Here is a 20,691-nt window from a genome sequence, read left to right as displayed (position 1 = left end):
CAGTCATGACTATGTAATAAAGCATCCATAAAACCCCAAAAGGATGGGGTCCTTTAGAGAGCTCTGGGATTGTGAATACGTGGAGATTTGGGGAGAGTGAAGCTCTCAAAGAGAGCAAGAAAGCTCCAGAAGCTCCATGCCCTTTCCCTTTCCCTATATCTTGCTCTATGCCTCTTTTCTATTTTGCTGTTCTTGAGTTATTTAAAATAAACCAGTAATCTAGTAATTAAAATGTTTCTCTGAGTTCTATAAGCCACTCTAGCCAATAATTTCAACCAAAGGAGGGATTTGTTGGAACATCCAATCTATAGCCAGTTGGTCAGAAGCACACGTAACAAACTGGACTTGCAACTGGCTTCTGAAATGGGGTGGTGGTGGGGGAAGGATGAGAGACGGTCTTGTGAGACTGAGCCCGTAACCTGTGGGATCTGATGTTAGCTCTACACAGACGATGTCAGAACTGAGTTAACTGCTTGGTAGTGTGGAGAAAAACAACCCACACATTGTAACTGGAAGCAGAATCATATTAAAGAATACACAGTAGTTAGTGAGAGTGGGGAAGGAATAAAAGATATCTTCTTAAATGAATTCAAATTTTCAAAAACCTTTTTTTGGTAATAATTTGGCAATATCTACCAAAATTCTAAATGGGTACTTACTTCCACTCCAGTAATTCCATAACTAAGAATTTATCCTAGAATATCCTCATAAAATATCCTCGTAACAGTGTTTCTACTAACAAATCTCACAACTGGTACTTGCTCACACTGACAACTCAAAAAAAAAAAAAGAATTTATTCTATAGATACAATTAAGTGCCAAATTTATATGTGCAAAAAAAAATTAATCATAACAAAAAAAATCGAAATATCTTCAATGACAACCAGTAGGAAAATAACTAAATTGTGATTTTTACATTCTACTGAATACTGGGTAGAAGTTAAAAAGCATGAGACAGATCTACATAAACTAATATTATTAGATCTTCAAGACTTGCTGGGCTTCCCTGGTGGCGCAGCGGTTGAGAGTCCGCCTGCCGATGCAGGGGACACGGGAAGATCCCACATGCCGCGGAGTGGCTAGGCCCGTGAGCCATGGCCACTGAGCCTGCGCGTCCGGAGCCTGTGCTCCGCAACAGGAGAGGCCACAACAGTGAGAGGCCCAAGACTCGCTGAAAACATGTACAATGTTATTTATGCTACTACACTGTACAATATATTTTCCATGGAGAGGTACATATGTATGTAAATGTATAGAAAAACTTAGCATTACCACAATGTGGTTATAGTGACTACATAAGGATGGAGTGAAAGTGAAATAACACACACACAAGCTTATACAAGAGGACTTTACCTTTATCCATAATGTTTTCATTTTTTACAAATAACAGGTATATATTCTGCTTGTGAAATAAAAACCAACTTTACAACAGTAATCAGGAAAGAAAGGAGGATGTAGTTCTGTACATACGAAAACTAAGTATATACAGAAGAAGCAGCCAGATGTGATCCTCACTGCTTTTCTTTTCTTTTCTTTTTTTTGCAGTACGTGGCCTCTCACTATTGTGGCCTCTCCCATTGTGGAGCACAGGCTCCGGACGCACAGGCTCAGCAGCCATGGCTCACGGGCCCAGCCGCTCTGCGGCACGTGCGATCCTCCTGGACTGGGGCACAAACCCGTGTCCCCTGCATCAGCAGGCAGACTCTCAACCACTGCGCCACCAGGGAAGCCCCCTCGCTGCTTTTATTTGAAGGCGAAAATATATTACCATGCTTATATATGCACGGGAAAACTTTTTCAAGGGCATATGAGAAACTCTGAGGTAGACTATACTGGCTTAAGTTTAATTTCTCATTTTATATCTTTTTGTACTGTACCTTTTTTTTTGTAGCTTTACCAAGAGCATATTATTTCATGTAATATGAATTTAATGTAATTTATCATTAAAAGAGAGAGAAACCTAAACAAATTAACCACAAACATTTAGTAAATTAAGCACTCTAGAAAGAGGGCATAGGTTGGTTTCTATGTCCAAGCTCTTTATGCAAAGTTTGGTACATATAAAATAGCTTCTGTCCTGCCAAGTAGAAAAAGTCTTAAAAGCACTTTTAGGATGTACACTCCCCTTAATTTAGAGCCAATATCTGCAGAAATAATCATTTCTGAGGTCCATCAATCTTGAATGAATGGGATACAACAAATGGGCCCTTTAAAACATAAATACTAAAAAACTATTAGAATTAAGAAGCAAGTTCAACAAGGTTGCTGGATACAAGATCAGTATACAAAGAATTAATTATATTTATAGGAGAAATAAATTTTAAAAATAATTCTATTTAAAATATAATGGAAAAAATATTTAGGAATAAATTTAACAAAAGAAATGCAAAACTTACATTCTGAAAACTGCAAAATATTGTTGAAAAAATTAAAGAAGAGACATACCATGTTTTTGGATGGGAAGACTTATTATTGTTAAGATGCCAGTATTCCCCAAATTAACCAATTATACACAATTCCTATCCAATACCAGCTGGCTTCTTTGCAGAAATTGACAAGATGAAACTAAAATTCATACGGAAATGCAAGGGACCCAGAATATCATAACCATCTTGGTAAGGAAGAGAAAAGTTGGGAGGACTCATACTTCCTAATTTCAAACTTATTACAAAGTCACAACAGTCAAGAAAGTTTGGTACTGGCATAAGACAGACATAGATTAAAAGAATAAAATTCAGAATCCAGAAACAAACCCTCACATTTATGATCAACTAATTTTCAACAAGGGGCCATGGACACCAAGACATTTCAACAGGAAGAGAAGTCCTTTTTTTTTTTTTTGCGGTATGCGGGCCTCTCACCGCTGCGGCCTCTCCCGTTGCAGAGCACAGGCTCCGGACGCACAGGCTCAGCGGCCATGGCTCACGGGCCCAGCCGCTCCGCGGCATGTGGGATCTTCCCAGACCGGGACACAAACCTGTGTCCCCTGCATCGGCAGGCGGACTCCCAACCACTGCGCCACCAGGGAAGCCCGAGAGCATAGTCTTTTTAACAAAAGGTGCTGGGACAAATGTATATCCAGATGCAAAAGAATGAAGTCAAACACCTACCTCATCAAATACAAAAATTAACTAAAAATAAATCAAAGACTTAAATATAAGAATTATAACTATAAAAGTCTTAGAAGACAACATACATAAAAATGTTCATGACCTTAGATTAAGCAGTAGTTTAATGCTACATTAAGATACCAAAAACACAAACAGAAAAAGTTGATAAATGGGGCATCACCAAAATTAAAAACGATTGTGCCTCAAAGGGTACCATTAAGAAAGTGAAAAAGGCAACCCACAAAATGGAGAAAGTATTTTGCAAATCATATATTTGATAGAGGCCTTGTATCTAAAAACATATAAAACTCAATAATAAAAAGACAAACATACCAAGTTTTTAAATGGAAAAAGGATCTGCATAGACATTTCTCCAAAGAAGATAAATAACCAATAAGCACAAGAAAAGATGTTCAACCTCATTCATGAACAGGGAAATACAAATCAAAACCTCAACAAGATACCACGTCACACCCACTAAGATGGCTAAAAAAAAAAAAACAGGACAATAACAAGTTTTGAAAAGGATGTGAAGAAATCAGTACTTTCACTGTTAGTGGGAATGTAAAATGGTGCAACTTCTAGAAAATAGTCCGGCTGTTCCTCAAAAAGCTAAACATAGTTACCTTATGACTCAAGTATATACCTTAGGTATAGACCCGAGAGAAATGAAAACAGGTCCAAAACCCTCTACACAAATGTTCATAGCAAGGGACATCCCTGGCGGTCCAGTGGTTAGGGCTCCGCGCTTCTACCGCAGGGGGCGTGGGTTCGACCCCTGCTTGGGGAACTAAGATCCCACGTGCTACACAGCGTGGTCAAAATTAAAAAAAAAAAAAAAAGTTCATAGCAGTACTATTCATAATACCCAAAAAGTGGAAACAACCTGAATATTCATCAACTGATGAAAGGATAAACAAAATGAGGTATCTATACAATGGAATACTATGAGAAATAAAAACAAATGAAATATTTTTTAAGGGGGGGTAGTGAAATACTGATATATGCTATAACATGGATGAACCTTGAAAACATTAAAGTGTAAGAAGCCAGTTACAGAGGACCTCATATTGTATGACTCCATTAATATGAAATACCCAGAACAGGTGAGTCCAGAGACAGAAAGTAGACTGGCAGTCGACTAGGTGGGGGAATGAAAAGTGACTCCTAATCAGTACAGGGTAGCTTTTGGGAATGATGAAAGTGTTCTAAAATTGATCGTGGTAATATCATGGTGAATATATTTAAAACCACTGAATTGTACATTTCAAATGGGTAAATTGTAAGATATGTAAATTTTATCTCAATAAAGCTTCTATTAAAAAAAAAAGGAAACAGAATGCTGTTGTGGAAACTGATCTGTTATGGGTGACACCAATATCTGTGTGCTGTTTGGAGATGTGGCAACCTCTTAAGTGCTTATCTGATACTTCATTTGACATGTCATTTGATCAACAGATTTTAACATCTATCTAGTGGACAGGTTTGTGGATTCTTATCTTTTGATACGTATTTTTTGCTACATATTTCACATAATCTTTCCACTGTAAAATATTATTGCTTCATACCCTTTTACAGAGCAGTAATATTTTAAAATCTGAATAAAAGAGTAGAAACAGGTTGATAATGTGGAGAAATGAAATATCAAGAATTATAACTTCCCACTTTCATATGAAAATAGTTGTCACATTTAGCAACCACAAAACATTTATCCTGAAAAACATATTGAACATACGCATTCTGAAACTGCGAGACTATTTCCAAAGCAACAGTGTGGCAAGGTATTAGTAGCAGGTGCAGAATGAGAAGAACACAAACTAAAAGATACCCGACTTCTGAATATGGATGGTGGTGATGGCTGCACAACAATGAGAATGTACTTAATGCCACTCAAATGTATACTTAAAAATGGTAAAATGGTAAAAAAAAATTTTAATTTTTAATTTTTTGGCTGCACTGTGTAGCATGTGGGATCTTAGTTTCCTGACCAGGGACTGAACCTGAGCCCCTGCGTCGGAAGCATGGAGTTTTAACCACTGGACCACCAGAGGAGTCCTGTAAAATGGTAAATTTTATGTTATATCTGTTTTACCACAATTTTAAAAAATAGTTGTGGGCTTCCCTGGTGGCGCAGTGGTTGAGAATCTGCCTGCCAATGCAGGGGGCACGGGTCCAAGCCCTGGTCTGGGAAGATCCCACATGCCACAGAGCAACTAGGCCCGTGAGCCACAGCTACTGAGCCTGCGCATCTGGAGCTTGTGCTCTGCAACAAGAGAGGCTGCAACAGTGAGAGGTCCACGCACCGCGATGAAGAGTGGTCCCTGCTCGCTGCAACTAGAGAAAGTCCTAGCACAGAAACGAAGACCCAACACAACCAAAAATAAATTAATTAATTAAAAAAAAATAGTTGTTAAAAAAAAAAGATCTTCCACTACTACTGTTCAATAAGTGGAATAAAAATCCATCAGTAATATGTTTTATTTTCTTTGGAGATGAGATATTTTTTCACTGAGATACAATTCACATACAAAAAACCCCACACTTTTCAAGTATACAATTCAGTGGTTTTTAGTATATTCAAAATAGTCCCTAGGGCTTCCCAGGTGGCGCAGTGGTTAAGAATCCGCCAGCCAACGCAGGGGATGCAGGATCGAGCCCTGGTCCGGGAAGATCCCACATGCCGTGGAGCAACTAAGCCCATGTGCCACAACTACTGAGCCTGCGCTCTAGAGCCCGTGAGCCACAACTACTGAAGCCAGCGCACCTAGAGCCCGCACTCTGCAACAAGAGAAGCCACTGCAATGAGAAGCCCACTCGCTGCAACTAGAGAAAGCCCGCTTGCAGCAACGAAGACCCAACACAGCCAAAATAAATAAATTAATAAATAAATAAAATAATACATTAAAAAAAATAGCAATTCCTATAAAAAAAATAGTCCTTAGTTTTTCAATATGTGTCTTCTCTATTCTTAATTGCATAGTCCATCAAAGTAAGTACAATACCTTAGAAGAACAAATCTTTTTTTTTTTAGAAGAACAAATCTTATTAGAAAAGACCAGGTGAAATATGTGTATATTTATTCATATCAAAAGCAACATTTACGCCTTTGTAAGTGTAAAAAAAAAAATAGTGCCCCCACCTTTGGTGCACCGAATCCTCATGACGGCCTCAAAGCCAATCTTCCGAGTGAGGTATCTCTGTAGTTCCTTCTGTAATTTCTGCACTTGCACTGGGTTGTGCTGATGGTGATAAGAGGGATAATAATAGACACTACCTGCTGAATACCGAGAAATACAACCTGGAAGAGAACACATACTCCTTTTAAATTCTGCCATTAACTACTATTACTACACCAGAGTAACTACAAGCATTTGAATCAATCTTTCCTTAGCCTCCTAAGATATTGGCAAAAAAGAATTATTTCATCCCTTTAAATAGTAATATAGAAATTTCTCTATTATAAATATTCAGAGTATAAGACTATAAGGTTTATTATAAACTAAACTAACTTCCCAAGGGAATAAGAATTCTTTCACTTTGTCGTCTCTTTAACATATCATCATAAAAATATCATTTTGACATTCACATGAGAAAAATAATCACTAGGAAGAACTTACCCAGAGAAGCCAAATCAGAATACTGTCCACTGAGAAGGAATAAGTCAACAGCTACCTGCTGACCAGAACAGTCCAAGGCTAATTTCTTATAGAAGTCAGTTGATGGTGTCAAGTGAATTTCCTATTCATAATTACAAAGAGAAAAAAATTTAAATCATTAAATTGTCATAAAATTTATACACCTATCCACATATACCAAGGGTTAACAATTATCCTTGGGCATTCTACAAAATCCTTTTGTTCTGTGATATTTCCTCTTTTTTCAGTATGAAACATGTCCTGCTTAAGGATTTACTATTTTGTTTTACTTTTAAAAAGAAATACACCTATTATACTAATTTTGATAATCTATTAAATGCTTATTATGCTGGAAGCTTCTAAATTCATATGTAATACTTTTCATCTATCATAAGAGATGGGTACTATCGATATGTTCATTTTATAAATATAAGGAAAAAGAGAGGCAAAGATATTATGTAACTATTCAAGCTCACACATCTAAAAAGCAGTGAGACTTAGGCAGACTTATTCCAAGACTGACACCTTAATCATTACAGTATATGGCCACACTATCATAATCTTTTGAGAGATACACATCTCAAACTAAGTTTACACACACAAGGTGCTCAAAAGCAATCCATGGCAGTCAATATACCAAACCATGACTACTTTTTATTCATCATCCAGGTTCTACTTTGTCCCTGGCAAGCATATTCTCTTAGTTTGCCTGACTTTCTCATCAAAGGCAGGTGGCATTGCTATGGCCTGCTAAAGATCTATACATAAGGTAAGGGTGAATCAGATAGAAAATAATGTAATAAAATAGAAATGTCTACATAAAAGAGGAGAAACGCTTTATCCATTTCCTTATATTCCCTCCTTTTCACAACTGAAAAATAAATTTGAAATAAGCTCTGTACTCAAAGGGACAAAGCACCAGCATAAATCTTATCATGCACTTAATGACTTTCTAACCTTAGCAGATGACCTCTGGTTGGGTTCCTCTCGTGGTTTCAGGGCTCCCACTCCAAGAGTTGGGAGTTGTGTTTGAAAAACAGACATTCGACCACCAGTTGGGGACATCAGCTTAAAGGCAGCCTGAAGGGCTGGACCCAAGGCACTCTGGGTCTCCAGGGTCTTGGTGAACATTTGCGGCAAAGTTTTCAGTAAATCTTGGACGAGCTTGTGAAATAAAGCAAGAAAACTCAAGAGTGTTACAATAAAAAAAAATTTTTTTCACATTAAGTCACTGACTCATACAATAGACAAGACATTGAGTCATGATGATGGTCAGAGAATCTACAGACAGTACAGTAAACAATGAAGTTGGTCAAATGACAAGAAAGCCATTTTAAGTCAACATTATAAATTGGCAAGCAAGACAAATCAAAATTGGGGCCTTACAGTTCTTGCACATGCAGTAGTCCAGCAAGACTATAAGTCCAAATGTATCCAAAAGAACCATCACAGTTTAGAGATTTTACATATTTAAATGCCATGAAATATGGCCTTCTCAATCACCTCTATACACTTTATTCTTTTCAGTTCCAAAGTGCGTTTAACTCTTCCCTACTGCAAAATCTAAGATAGCCAGTAAATTTGCCAACTAGTAATATTACTACAAAAGAAAAACAAAACAAATAACAACTACCTATTCAGGTTAGGTTGTACAAATAAAGAGAGTTAATGGGAAAAAAATACTTCACACTATGGCGAAGTCACCATTGCCAACAGCTGAGACCATAGACTTGCTAGTTAAAATGTTACCCCTACGGCATATATGCATGTACAGGGTAGACAACATCCCCCCTTCAGACACATTCTGTTCACCTCTCACTGTATTATGTCATGGCAATTTCCAGGCAGGTAATAAGAGTTTCTTCTGAACTGACCCCAATGACACTCTGTGAATCAGAAAAGCAAAGGGCACTGAAAGCAGCCTAAAGTGCTTCTATGTAGTGACCAGAAGCTTATCTCAGCAACCCTCCCAATTTCCCAAATGGCTGGCAAGGCAGGTTTCCTTCAGGTTTCTCTCATTTATGGAATAGGCTTATCTTCTACCCTACTACAAATGGATACATTAAACTTAAAAGCAATCAGTTCAAGGGCAAAATCAAAAGCTGTTCATCTGATGAATTTTAACTAACTGCAAATATAAAATGCTATACATCTTAGAAATGTCACAGAGAGAAGCAAAATTCTACTTAAAGTTCGTTTTAAAAATATATTCCTTCAACATTTCAATTAAACATGTCAGATAGGAAAGTGTCCCTTACCTCTTTACTTTCATTTAAATTTACTAATAAGTTCTCTGGCATAGGTATAAAAACATCTGAAAGAACAAATAAATATTTCTCTTAAACAAAACTTAATTGTTAAAGATGTTCCAAATACATAACAGTGATATAATTAACCACCCCCATACTTAGAGAAGAGCCACCTTCTCCATTTGTACAGCAATGTCTACGTATGTTCAGAGTCACCAAAAGAGCACTGATTTAGGCTTTTACTGCAGCTTATCTATTACCATGTAAAAGGTAAATAGCCTCCCAAATAGAAAATACTGACCCACAAGCACTCAGTAAAGGTTTGTACAAGTACTCTGCTTCTTAGGTTAAAGACAGTTTAGAATCCTGCTTTAGAATTCTTGCTTAGCCCCAGAAGCCAGCCAAAGAAACACTCTTGGCATTAAAAAAAAAAAGTTGACTAAGATGACACACAAGAATTCTGTGTCTTGACATGGAAGTAATACAGCCCACCAACAGCTCTGTCATTCATAAGGCACATATTTTCTCATAAAGAAGGCCCCCATTATACTTATGGGACCACGAGGCCAAGTGAATCAGGAAGTATGCTAAATGGCCACATCAGAAGAGCTTCTCAGGATTCAAATTTATTCTTTCTTAGGAAGTAAATATCCTTTCTTAGAAGGAAGCAACTGGGAAGGAAATGTGGGTGGTGATGCAGGATTATGAGGGGTCTCACTTTCTACATTTTTGTACTATTTTTTATTAAAAAATTACAAAAATAAGGCTCATGATGATGTTCATGAAAAATAACACCAACGAATAATTTGAAACATTAAATATTTACTTTATCATATTAAAAATGTACTATTGTTTAGATTTCTTCCTTTTTCTTTAAAATTAAACAGATTTTAATTAAACTTTTAAGATATAATTCACATACCATAAAATTTACCCTTGCAGAAGATACAATTCAGTGATTTTTTAATATATGCATAGTTGTACCACTAACACCACTAATTCCAGATCCTTTTCATCATCCCAAAAGGGAACCCCACACCAATTACCAGTCATTCCTCAATTCCCCATCAACTCCCACAGCTCTAGGGAGCCACTTTCTGTCTCTGGATTGGCCTATTCTCAACATTTCATATTAATGGAGTCACACGATGAGGTCCTTTGTGACTGGCTTCTTACACTTAGCTTCATGTGTTCAAGGTTCATCCATGTTGTAGCATTTATCAGTACTTTATTCTTTTTTATTGCTGAGTAACAAAACATTTCATTGTATGGATATTCTACGTTTTGTTTATGTTGGGTTGTTTCCACTTCTTGGCTGAGTTGCTACCAACATTCACGTACACATTTTTGTGTGGACATGTTCTGTATTGTTTTATTTTTAATAATTCATATTTAGCAATTTAAAAAAATTGAAGTGTAGTTGCTTTATAGTATAGACATGTTTTTAATTTTCTTGAGCATATACCTATTAAGTAAAATTGCTGGTTATATGGTAACTCTATGTTTAACTTCCAGAGGAACTGACAAAATGATTTCCCTAATGGCAGCACCATTTTCCATTCCTACTACTAGTGAATGAGGGTTCCAATTTCTCCACATCCTTGCAAATACTTGTTACTGTCCTTTAAAAAAATTTTTGCTATGTGACATCCAGCAAGGGATATTCCATTTATCAGCTCATGTATAAAATTGAGAAGCTGGACCATATCAGTAAATTCACAACTTGGCCCATCATCAGAATCACCTGTTCAGTGATTTTATTTTATGCCAAATAAGTAGCTGGGTAAATAGATAAGGGAAATGAATGACTGACATGGCTGCTCTGTTGTGAGACCTGGAACAACCAAGACAGAAGGGGGCTCTATTCAACTATTTAATTTTAAAGTTGTACAGTCAATTCTCCTAATTCATAGATTTTATAGTTGCAAACTTGCCTACTTATTAAAATTTATTTGTAACCCCAAAACCAATACTCATGGAACCTTCCCAGCTATTCAGATATGCTCAGAGCAACAAAAAAATTTTGGTTTTGAGAATTTTTTTTTTTTGAGAATTTTTTTTAACTGGTGTGATGTGGCATTTCACTGTGGTTTTCATTTGCATTTCCCTGATAACTCATGATGTGGAGCATCTTTTCAAGGGATTATGAGCCAATTGCATATACAGAATATTGAATATGGTGTATTGAATAGAAACATGTCTATTCAAATCCTTTGCCCACTTTTTAATTAGGTTGTCTTTTTAATAAGTTGTAGAAGTTTTTTACATAATCTAGATATATATTTTGATCAGATACATAACTTGCAAATATTTTCTCTCATTCTTCACTTTCATGATGGCATCCTTTGAAACACAAAAGGTTTTAATCTTTTTTAACTTTTAAAAATTTTTATTTTTTTTTAGTTTATTGAAGTATAGTTGATTTACAATGTTGTGCTAATTTCTGCTGTACAGCAAAGTGATTCAGTTATACATATACATTTTCTTTTCCATTATGGTTTATCACAGGATATTGAATATAGTTCCCTGTGCTCTACTGTAGGACCATGCTGTTTATCCAAAAGTTTTTAATTGTTAGGAAGCCCAACTTATCTGCTTTTTCTTTTGGTATTTGTGCTTTTGGTGTTATATCTAAGAAATCACTGCCTAATTCAAGGTCACAAAGACTTACTTCTATGTTTTCTTTTAACAATTTTATAGTTTTAGTCTCATACTCAGATTTATGATCCATTTGGAGTTAATTTTTTAAACTGTGGTAAAATATACATAATATACAAAATGTATCACCTTAATCATTTTTCAGTGTACAATTCAGTAGTATTAAGTACATTCACAGTGTTGTGTAACCATCATCATTATGTATTTTCAGAACATTTTCATCATCCTAAACAGTACCCATTAAATAATTTCTCCCTTCCCACAAGCTCCTGGTAATCTATAATCTACTTTCTAACCTATATCTCTATGAATTCACCCATTCCCGGTACCTCATATAAACGGAATCATATAATCTTTGTCCTTTTGCAACCGGTTTATTTAACTTAGTATTGATATAATGTTTTCAAGGTTGATTCATGTTGTAGCATGCATCAGAATTTCATTCTTAGGGATGAAAAATATTCCATTATATGTATATACCACATTATTTAACAAATCATCTCTTGATGGATACTTAGGTTGTTTCCAACTTTTGGCTACTGTGAATAATGTTGCTATGAACATTGGTGTATGAGTATTTGTTTGAGTTTCTGCTTTCAATTCTTTTAGGTATATACTGGGAAGCAGAATTGGTAGATCATAATGGTAATTCTATGTCTAACTTTTTGAGGAACTGCCAAATTGTTTTCCATAATACTGCACCATGTTACATTCCCACCAGCAATATACAACAGTCCCAATGTTTCCACATCCTTGCCAGCCATTTATTTTCCATTTTTTAAAAAATAATAACCATTCTAATGGATGTGAAGTGGTATCTCATTGTGATTTTGATTTGCATTTCTTTAGTGATTAATAATGTTGAGCATTTTTTCATGTGTTTATTGGTCATTTGTACATCTTTGGAGAATTGTCTATTTGAGTCCTTCATCCTTTTTTTTTTTTTTTTTTTTTTTTTTTTGCGGTCCCCCGCCCTCTCCCTGTTGTGCCCCCCCCCGCCGCGGAGCACAGGCTCCGGACGCGCAGGCTCAGCGGCCATGGCTCACGGGCCCAGCCGCTCCGCGGCATGTGGGATCTTCCCGGACCGGGGCACGAACCCGCGTCCCCCGCATTGGCAGGGGGACTCTCAACCACAGCGCCACCAGGGAAGCCCCCTTCATCCATTTTTGAATTGTGTTTTCTTGTTGTTGTTGCTGAGTTGAGAAGCTCTTTATATTAATCCTTCATCATATGTGTGATTTGCATATGCATATATTTTCTCCCATTTTGTGACTTTTTACTCTCTTGACAGTTTTCTTTCATATACAAAAGTATTTTAACAGTGATAACATCCAACTTATTTATTTTTTCTTTTGTTGCTTCTGCTTTTAGTGTCATATCAAGAAATCACTGCCGAACCCAATGTCATTAAGATTTTCCCCTATGTTTCCTTCTAAGAGTTTTACAGAGTTTTAGTTCTTAAGTTTAGGTCTTTGATCCACTGAGTTAATTTTTTTTTATATGGTTTATGGTAAGGGTCTAACTTCATTCTTTTGCATGTTTGGTTTTCCCAGAACCATTTGTTGAAAAGACTGTCTTTTCCCCATTGAATGGTCTTGGTGTCCTTATCAAAAATCAACTGAACATATTTGTGAGGGCTTATTTCTGGGCTCTCTATTCTGTTCAATTAATCTAGGTCTATCCTCAAATACTTCTTGAATGACCTTTAACATTAACTTGTCTTTTGTTGACTTGTTCAGAACTCACTTTACCTCCATAATTCTGTTTCCTCTTCTATAAAATGAGAGATTTGACTGAGGGACTCTTTTTTTTTTTTTTTTTTTTTTTTTTTTTGCGATATGCGGGCCTCTCACTGTTGTGGCCTCTCCTGTTGCGGAGCACAGGCTCCAGACGCGCAGGCTCAGCGGCCATGGCTCATGGGCCCAGCCGCTCCGCGGCATGTGGGATCTTCCCAGACCGGGGCACGAACCCGTGTCCCCTGTATCGGCAGGCGGACTCTCAACCACTACGACACCAGGGAAGCCCTGAGGGATTCTTATAATTCCAAAAATCTTATGATTTTATACTCAAGGTTTTCCTCAGTATAGTAGAATCATACCATATGCTGCTAGTTTGTTGAACAGTCATGAAATATTTCTAAAACTAAAAGCTCCTCAGGCAGTTCAATAATTTTAAGTATATAATATATACCTTCAATATCTGAAACTATTAGCATCTGAGGTTGAGATAGACCTTCTTGAAGGCTGTAGAAGTGGATTGTACTATCAAATGTTATGAAGCCAATTTTTGTCCTAGTGTTGCCAGGAAGCCTAAAAACAAATTCAGAAGAGTATTTTGTAGTTTTCCCATATACATATATACCTAAAATATCTGCAAAGAGTTAAATACAAATATCTACTTCTGTGTTATGAAAACTGCCCCAACATAAATGTTTTTAACCCGTGCAATGTTTAATCACCATGAAAACATACACTACTCAAAAGAAAACACTATATATAAGTCAAACAATCAACAAAACCCAGCAATAATACAGCAATCCAAAATTCATTATACTATATAAAGTTATATCAATCACTTAGGAAATGAGATATAAAAAATACTGGAAAGTATATACAGAAGTTTGTAGATGATTTTAATTTATAAAAAATACTTCAAAAAAATTACCAAACACCAACTCTAAAATGTAATATAAATTTATGAACTGCAGATCTTTAAAAAAACATTGCCCAAACCTCTTTTTATATTGTTTAATGCATTCATTTAAGATGATCAACAGAAAGATCTGTTTTTGAAGAACTTAAATACGTAGACCATAGTTTCATAAGGGGAAAGACAAACTAGTTTTCATTTTTGTTGTTCATGCTTGGGTGAGTCAGTGAACTCTCTCATCAACAGACAATCCCCATACATAACCTACAACATTAAAAATACAAATGCTGATAAGAACAAGAATGCCCTTCGCCAAGGTGAGGGAGTTAGTCCACTTCTGATGAGATTTGGTCCTACACACTCTTCCTTACACACAAGAGCACAATAGTATTTCATTACACTGAAAGGTCACATTAGCTTTTACGTGTTACACTAAGTATCTAAGAACCACTTAAAGTACAGTTATTTTAAGAGGCTTAAGAGATATAACCAGAAAATGCAATGTGTAGCTACTGTTTAGATTCTTATTTCAACAAACCCACAGTAAAAAGACATTCTGGAGACAACCAGGAACAAAAATTGAACTGGGTATTATATCACACTATGGAATTATTGCTAATTTTGTTTGATGTGATTCTCATATTTTAGTTAGGGTTAAAAATAATTCCAAGTATTTCTAGGTAAATGATATACTGACTGAGATTTGTATTAAAACACTCTAGGGAAAAAAGGGGGAAGGGCAGGGTTAGATGAGGCAAAAACAGCTGAATGCTAAAAATATTGAAGTTGAAGGATGGGTAACTGGAACTTCATTACATTCTTTCTATTTACTACATATTTGAAATTTTTCCATAATAAAAAGTTAAAATAAATTAATGTTTCTCAGAGAAAGTGAGGCCTAAAGTTATCTACTGATTTAAGTGGACTTTTAGAACATAATTACATAACTTTTAAAATATAGTTTGAAACTACTTATTCATTTTACAAACACCGTTTATAATTTAACCTGAATTAAGATACTTACAAATCCAGATTGTCTAACAAACTCTGGCAAACTGAATTCAAGTATCCAGTTTCAACTGCATTGTGAGACACATCAAATACAAAAAGGTACACTGGAGGTTGAGGTGGTCGTAACTGAAGGAGAAAAAGGATCTCATTAAATACAATTAATAGAATTAAATTTAAACTTACCATTTGTTGTGTCTATATAGCAAAAGAATAAAATAAGCATTATTTACAGAAGTGGAGACCACAATAAATAATAATACATCAAGAAAATAATATAGAAAGAAGTTTTCTTCAGATGCATACTTAGAAAAAGGACAATGAGGATATGATTATCATAGGTCAGAAGAGTATTTTTTTCTAGGACAGGAAGAGGAAGAAATGTGATCAGAAAGGTATTTATGAGCATCGGTAATGTTCAAGTTCTTGACCTGTGTGGTGCAACAGTGGTGCTATGATTATTTGGTAACCTACATATTTATGTTTTATAGGCTTTTCCATATGTACATTATATTTCACAATTTAGGGAAATGTACAGCTCTGAAAACGACAAATCAAGTTAGCCTGAGCTGGTTATTTAATCAACACACTTCAGCCAAGTTCCAGAAAAATGTACAAGTATATTTTAAACTTCCAAGTTCAAAGATTTGTTTTCAATTCAGTAAAAAGCTGGGGCGGGGTGGGGAGGCAGGTACAAAATGGGAGATTGGGATTGACTGATATACACTACTGTGCATAAAATAGATAACTAATGAGCACCTACTGTTTAGCACAGGGAACCCTACGCAGTGATCTGTGGTGACCTAAATGGGAAGGAAATCTAAAAAAGAGGGGATATACGTATACATATAACTGATTCACTTTGCTGTACAGCAGAAACTAACACAACATTGTAAAGCAACTATATTCCAATAAAAATTAATTAAAAAAAAAAAGGCTCGTTCATGAAAGACAAGAAAAAGCTAAGGAACTGCCACAGATGGGAGCAGACTAAAGGAACAGAAACTAAATGCAATGTGGACTGAATCCTGGGACAGAGAAAGGATGTTAAGTGGAAAAACTAGTGAAATCCAAGTAAAGTCCGTAGTTTCATTCATAATGTTGTGCTAGTGTTAATTTAAGCTTGATGACTGTCCTAGAGCTACATAAAATGTTTACATTAGGGGTAGCTGGGTGGACTCTTTGTGCTATTTTTACCATCCTTATATAAGTTTAAAATTGTCTCAAAATAAAAAGTATTTTTTCAATAAAAATAATAATAAAATAAAATAAAAAGCACCAAATAACCACAATCAGAACTCCACGTGTAGTATACTAACTTTTATATTATTTTGCACGTATCACTTGCAAAATCCATAGAATCTGTTGCCCAAGAGGTAAGTCAGGAAGGAAGAAAACCTCTTGCTATAGGCAAATTTCCAAATTTAAAGGAAGCCATTTTTACAAAACCTGGAAGTTAAAGAAACCCAGGAAGGCCAATTCAAAAGAACAAATGCTTCTGATTTTTTGGTTTTAATTCAACAGAGGGACAGCTACACTACAGAAAGCGATCACCAGCCATTTAAGTGTCACAAAAATGTTTTCTACACTGAAATTTCTATGTGATGAAAAGAGACTGAATCTTCAAAATATCTATACTAAAATGGCCCCAACTGACCAGATAGAGACTATCCCACAAAAATATACTAAAATAAAATATTAAAAGTTGGTATTAAAACTTACCTTCATATTCCCTTTCCTGAGAGGCAATTATTGCATGCGGAAAGGGAAATCAAATCAAAAATCCTAAATTTTTATGAGACCTCTAGCACCTGCTAAAGAACTGGAAAGTCACCTAACTAAATTTGTTTCACATCCATAAAACAGGATTAACAGCTTAAGAGTTATTTGTGATAATCAAAAATATATAAGTGCTTTATAAAATGCATAGTGCTAAACATTAGGCATAATTATTATCTTTTCAAATGCAAGACCTGAGATATTCACACGAGTGTATAAAAGTAGTTGCAAAGATGATGTGCATCACATAATTATTTGTAACAGAAAAAACTGGAAGTGACCTAAAAGTAAGTATGATCCCAATAATATATTGCAAATTTCTGGATGGATGCCCAAGAAACATAAGTGGAACTTTACACTTTTACTTTTCAAACTTACCCTTATATACAAATTAACTACTTTTATAATGAACAAGGATGACTTTTATAAATTAAAAATATAAAATTTTGGTTAAAGGATTTTATATTTTATTTAAAACCAGGTATAATGAAATATTTGTGCTATATAAAAAATGAAAGTTTACCATGTATTCTGAAGGAGCCATAAACTCAATAGTAGCATTTTGAACTTCAGGTCTTCTATGAGGTTCTCCATAGACTCTGGTCAAAGGGTTGTACATGAATTCTTCAGGAACTATGTGAGTTAACAATATATAATGTTAAAACTGAAAGGATTAAGTTTAATATAGCTTGCATTTGGCTGTTTTTTTTAATTTAGGAATTTATAAATAATTCAATATAGACTAAATATTAAGGGTTAAATATACTTTGTTTTTGAGTCCCATTCAATTCCCCTCCACACTGAATGGCACTAAGTATGTTTTGCTTTTACAACCACAAGCACTATGATTTTTCTTTCCCTATCTTCTAATATCCTTTTTTTTTTTTTTTCTAATATCCTTTTTTCTCTTAATTCTTGGAAAGCTGCTTTCCTAAAGTAGTTTGAAAGGATGACAAAAATTCATTAAATGCCAATTATTTTCTTAAATGCAAGACTAAACTTTGTCTTAAATTTCACAGTGGTACATGGATGATAACATTTGACGTATGAAATGTACAGACTCTGGTTGCCCCTAGAAAGCTATGGTAAAATACTTCAAAGGTTAAAGCCTAAGGGTACGGTGAGTTTCAATAGTTATAAGACCTCTATGGAATATCAGTTGCCTACTGCCTATAAAACACTAGTGCTCAAAGAGTATTTTCTAAATTAACACATTTTTGACCAGAGACATATTACAGCCGCAGGCGTTGGTTTCTGAAAAAATCCCCCCCTCAATAATGTGTTAATTATCATTTCATCTATCTTCCCAGGAACTGTGTAAAAATTCAAATTCCTATATATGCTAAAGGGTAAGCCATAGTTCATGAAATGGTCTGGGCTGCACACAAAAGTGACTTCAACCCTTATCATAATTTGATTTCATATATTGAAGCATATATACATAAGATTTTAAAAGTGTACTAAACACTATAAAGACATACATTTTCTACATTATTACAGAGTAAAAAGAATGCTCTTTTTCTACCCTCACTTCTTCTACTCTAAAAACACAAACAATAAAAATGGTTATAAAAAATCTCTCAAGTGTCCGCCTGCCGATGCAGGGGATATGGGTTCGTGCCCTGGTCTGGGAAGATCCCATAAAAAAAAAAAAAAAAAAAAAAAAAATCTCTCAAGTTCCTCTATTTCCCAATGCTTAATGAAATTTCCTTCTAAACAGAGACCAAATTTTCAATGTGGGTAACGGCATGCCCTTTTTTTCTTCTCTAATCCTAATAGAATGTTGTTGGTTAGATGGTATTCCTCAAATATAAATTGTGAAACAGTTACTGAAGAAGATCCCCTCCTCATCAGCTACTAAAAAAACTACATTCAACTAACCTTCTAGCACTGCCCACCTCCCTTCATACAGCAGTGAATGAAGCTAATGGCAGCTACTCTGTGGGCTTATTTTCTTTCACCCTAGAGAAAAGGCATGGGACAATTTCTAAATAAAAATATTTCTTAAATTACAGGCTTAAATAATACCATGAAATATGCCATTTATTATATACCCAATAGAATAAATGTAAAAAAGTGGTATCAAACTAGTATTATCACATTTTTTGCTTAGGTAGTATATAATTATTTATATATAAGTATAAATGCCTAGAAAATAGTTAAAAGAAGTTATATCTGAGTGAAAGGATTACGGGTAAATAAGACCGGGTTTTGTTTTGTTTTTTAACTTCACATTTGTGTTATCTGATTTCCCTACAATGCATGTAGAAATGTTTAAATGTTTTAAAAAAAAAACATACCATCATTGACTCGGTAACATAAGTTACATTTCCATCTCCTTTGATCAAGAAAGCTGACAAAAGGGTTGATGTATGTCCTGCATGAACGGCATCTCACAATTGTACTAGAGGTAACCACAGGCAATTGCTGAAAAAAAGGGACTAAATTATTAAAGACAATGATGATCATGTCTAAAGGTCAAGCAATTAATCCATACCTTCCAAATAATTGTTGGGATATTATAATTTTAGAGAAAAAACTAGGGTAAAAAAATGTGTCCAAGCTGCCAAATAAAAAATTATGTAATGAAATGTACTGGTTCTTAAACCCTAGTGATTTTCCCCAGGACCATTCTCATTAAATTTTGCCTTTTAAAAAGTATTTATTTTCTCATTAAAAGTTTACATTACAAAACCAACATAGTAAATTTACAACATATCTGTGAGATGAATGGTGAAGGAAGGATCAATATTCTAAAAAATGACTAATTAAATCATTAGGAAGTTTCTTCATGTTATATTAACAGGCTACTAAGTTCTCATAAAAGAACTGTCACAAAGTAAGGTATGGTTAAATTATATTTAAATATTTTATTGGACTTCGCAATTATGCTCCTATTTAAAGTTTATCCAACGTTTTAAAAGATCTAAAGTTAAAGTCAAAAATCAGTAAAGGCAATACAATCCTATTACCAAAAGGAGGTTTGTATTGGGAAAGTCACTTCACTTATGGACTGATTCTCTCAAACCGTATGTGGTCACATGTCAAGGTCCCAGAGCCTTAGGACAAAAGTAGAAGGGCTTCTTTTCTTTTCTTCTTCTTCTTTTTGGAAACAGCTTCTTAAAGCAACAGATTTTACTCCAAGAATGGAAGAACTGGGAGAATGGGTAAAGTATTTTAATGGGTAAACAATTTACAACTTGTTAAAATAGTATGGTTCATTTATTTATTTTCTTCAGTACCTCTATTCTATTCAGTACCTCCTGAATTTTTCAACAATATGTTTATTTTATCTCTTTGTGAAAGCGTTTGATAATATTTTTGGCTGAAATACAAGAGGAATCGGCCAATGGTCAAATTCCTAAAGATAGCTCAAACAAATTCTTGCACTATTATAAAAAATTCCTTACCACCAAGATAATTTTCCACAAAACATTTACTTTCGCTAGTAAAACATACCACTAGGTCTTTAAAAGGATGAAGCAGCAGTCCCAGAGGAAGTTTGGCTTTATTCAGTAAGGCCTGAGTCTGAGGAATGCTAGTCAGTGTGCATCGGAATAACCTATATCAATGTAAAAATCATTTGTCAGTTGTTACTATGAC

At 35.0% G+C, this 20,691-nt stretch overlaps 1 protein-coding gene across 2 annotated transcripts in view; it reads right to left on the bottom strand.

Moving 5' to 3' along the window:
• The window catches only part of SEC24A (SEC24 homolog A, COPII component), a 60,796-nt gene that overhangs the window by 17,314 nt on the left and 22,791 nt on the right, over positions 1-20,691 (bottom strand). The window contains exons 7-15 of one of the 2 annotated variants that reach the window (XM_024752290.1): positions 20,548-20,650; positions 19,389-19,515; positions 17,612-17,721; positions 15,326-15,438; positions 13,843-13,961; positions 9,004-9,059; positions 7,703-7,909; positions 6,728-6,848; positions 6,250-6,408 (exon numbers count right to left, since the gene is read on the bottom strand). In XM_024752290.1, the coding sequence (XP_024608058.1) occupies positions 6,250-6,408; positions 6,728-6,848; positions 7,703-7,909; positions 9,004-9,059; positions 13,843-13,961; positions 15,326-15,438; positions 17,612-17,721; positions 19,389-19,515; positions 20,548-20,650 (1,115 nt within the window). Of the gene's footprint in view, positions 1-6,249; positions 6,409-6,727; positions 6,849-7,702; positions 7,910-7,936; positions 8,632-9,003; positions 9,060-13,842; positions 13,962-15,325; positions 15,439-17,611; positions 17,722-19,388; positions 19,516-20,547; positions 20,651-20,691 lie in introns of those variants that run through there. The other variant, XM_024752291.1, reaches the window with a different exon arrangement.

Source organism: Neophocaena asiaeorientalis, unplaced genomic scaffold (genome assembly GCF_003031525.2).
Source record: "Neophocaena asiaeorientalis asiaeorientalis breed wild unplaced genomic scaffold, Neophocaena_asiaeorientalis_V1.1 scaffold204, whole genome shotgun sequence".
NCBI lineage: Eukaryota > Metazoa > Chordata > Mammalia > Artiodactyla > Phocoenidae > Neophocaena > Neophocaena asiaeorientalis.
The sequence above is the reverse complement of the archived record's forward strand: the minus strand, read 5'-3'. Positions and strand labels throughout refer to the sequence as shown.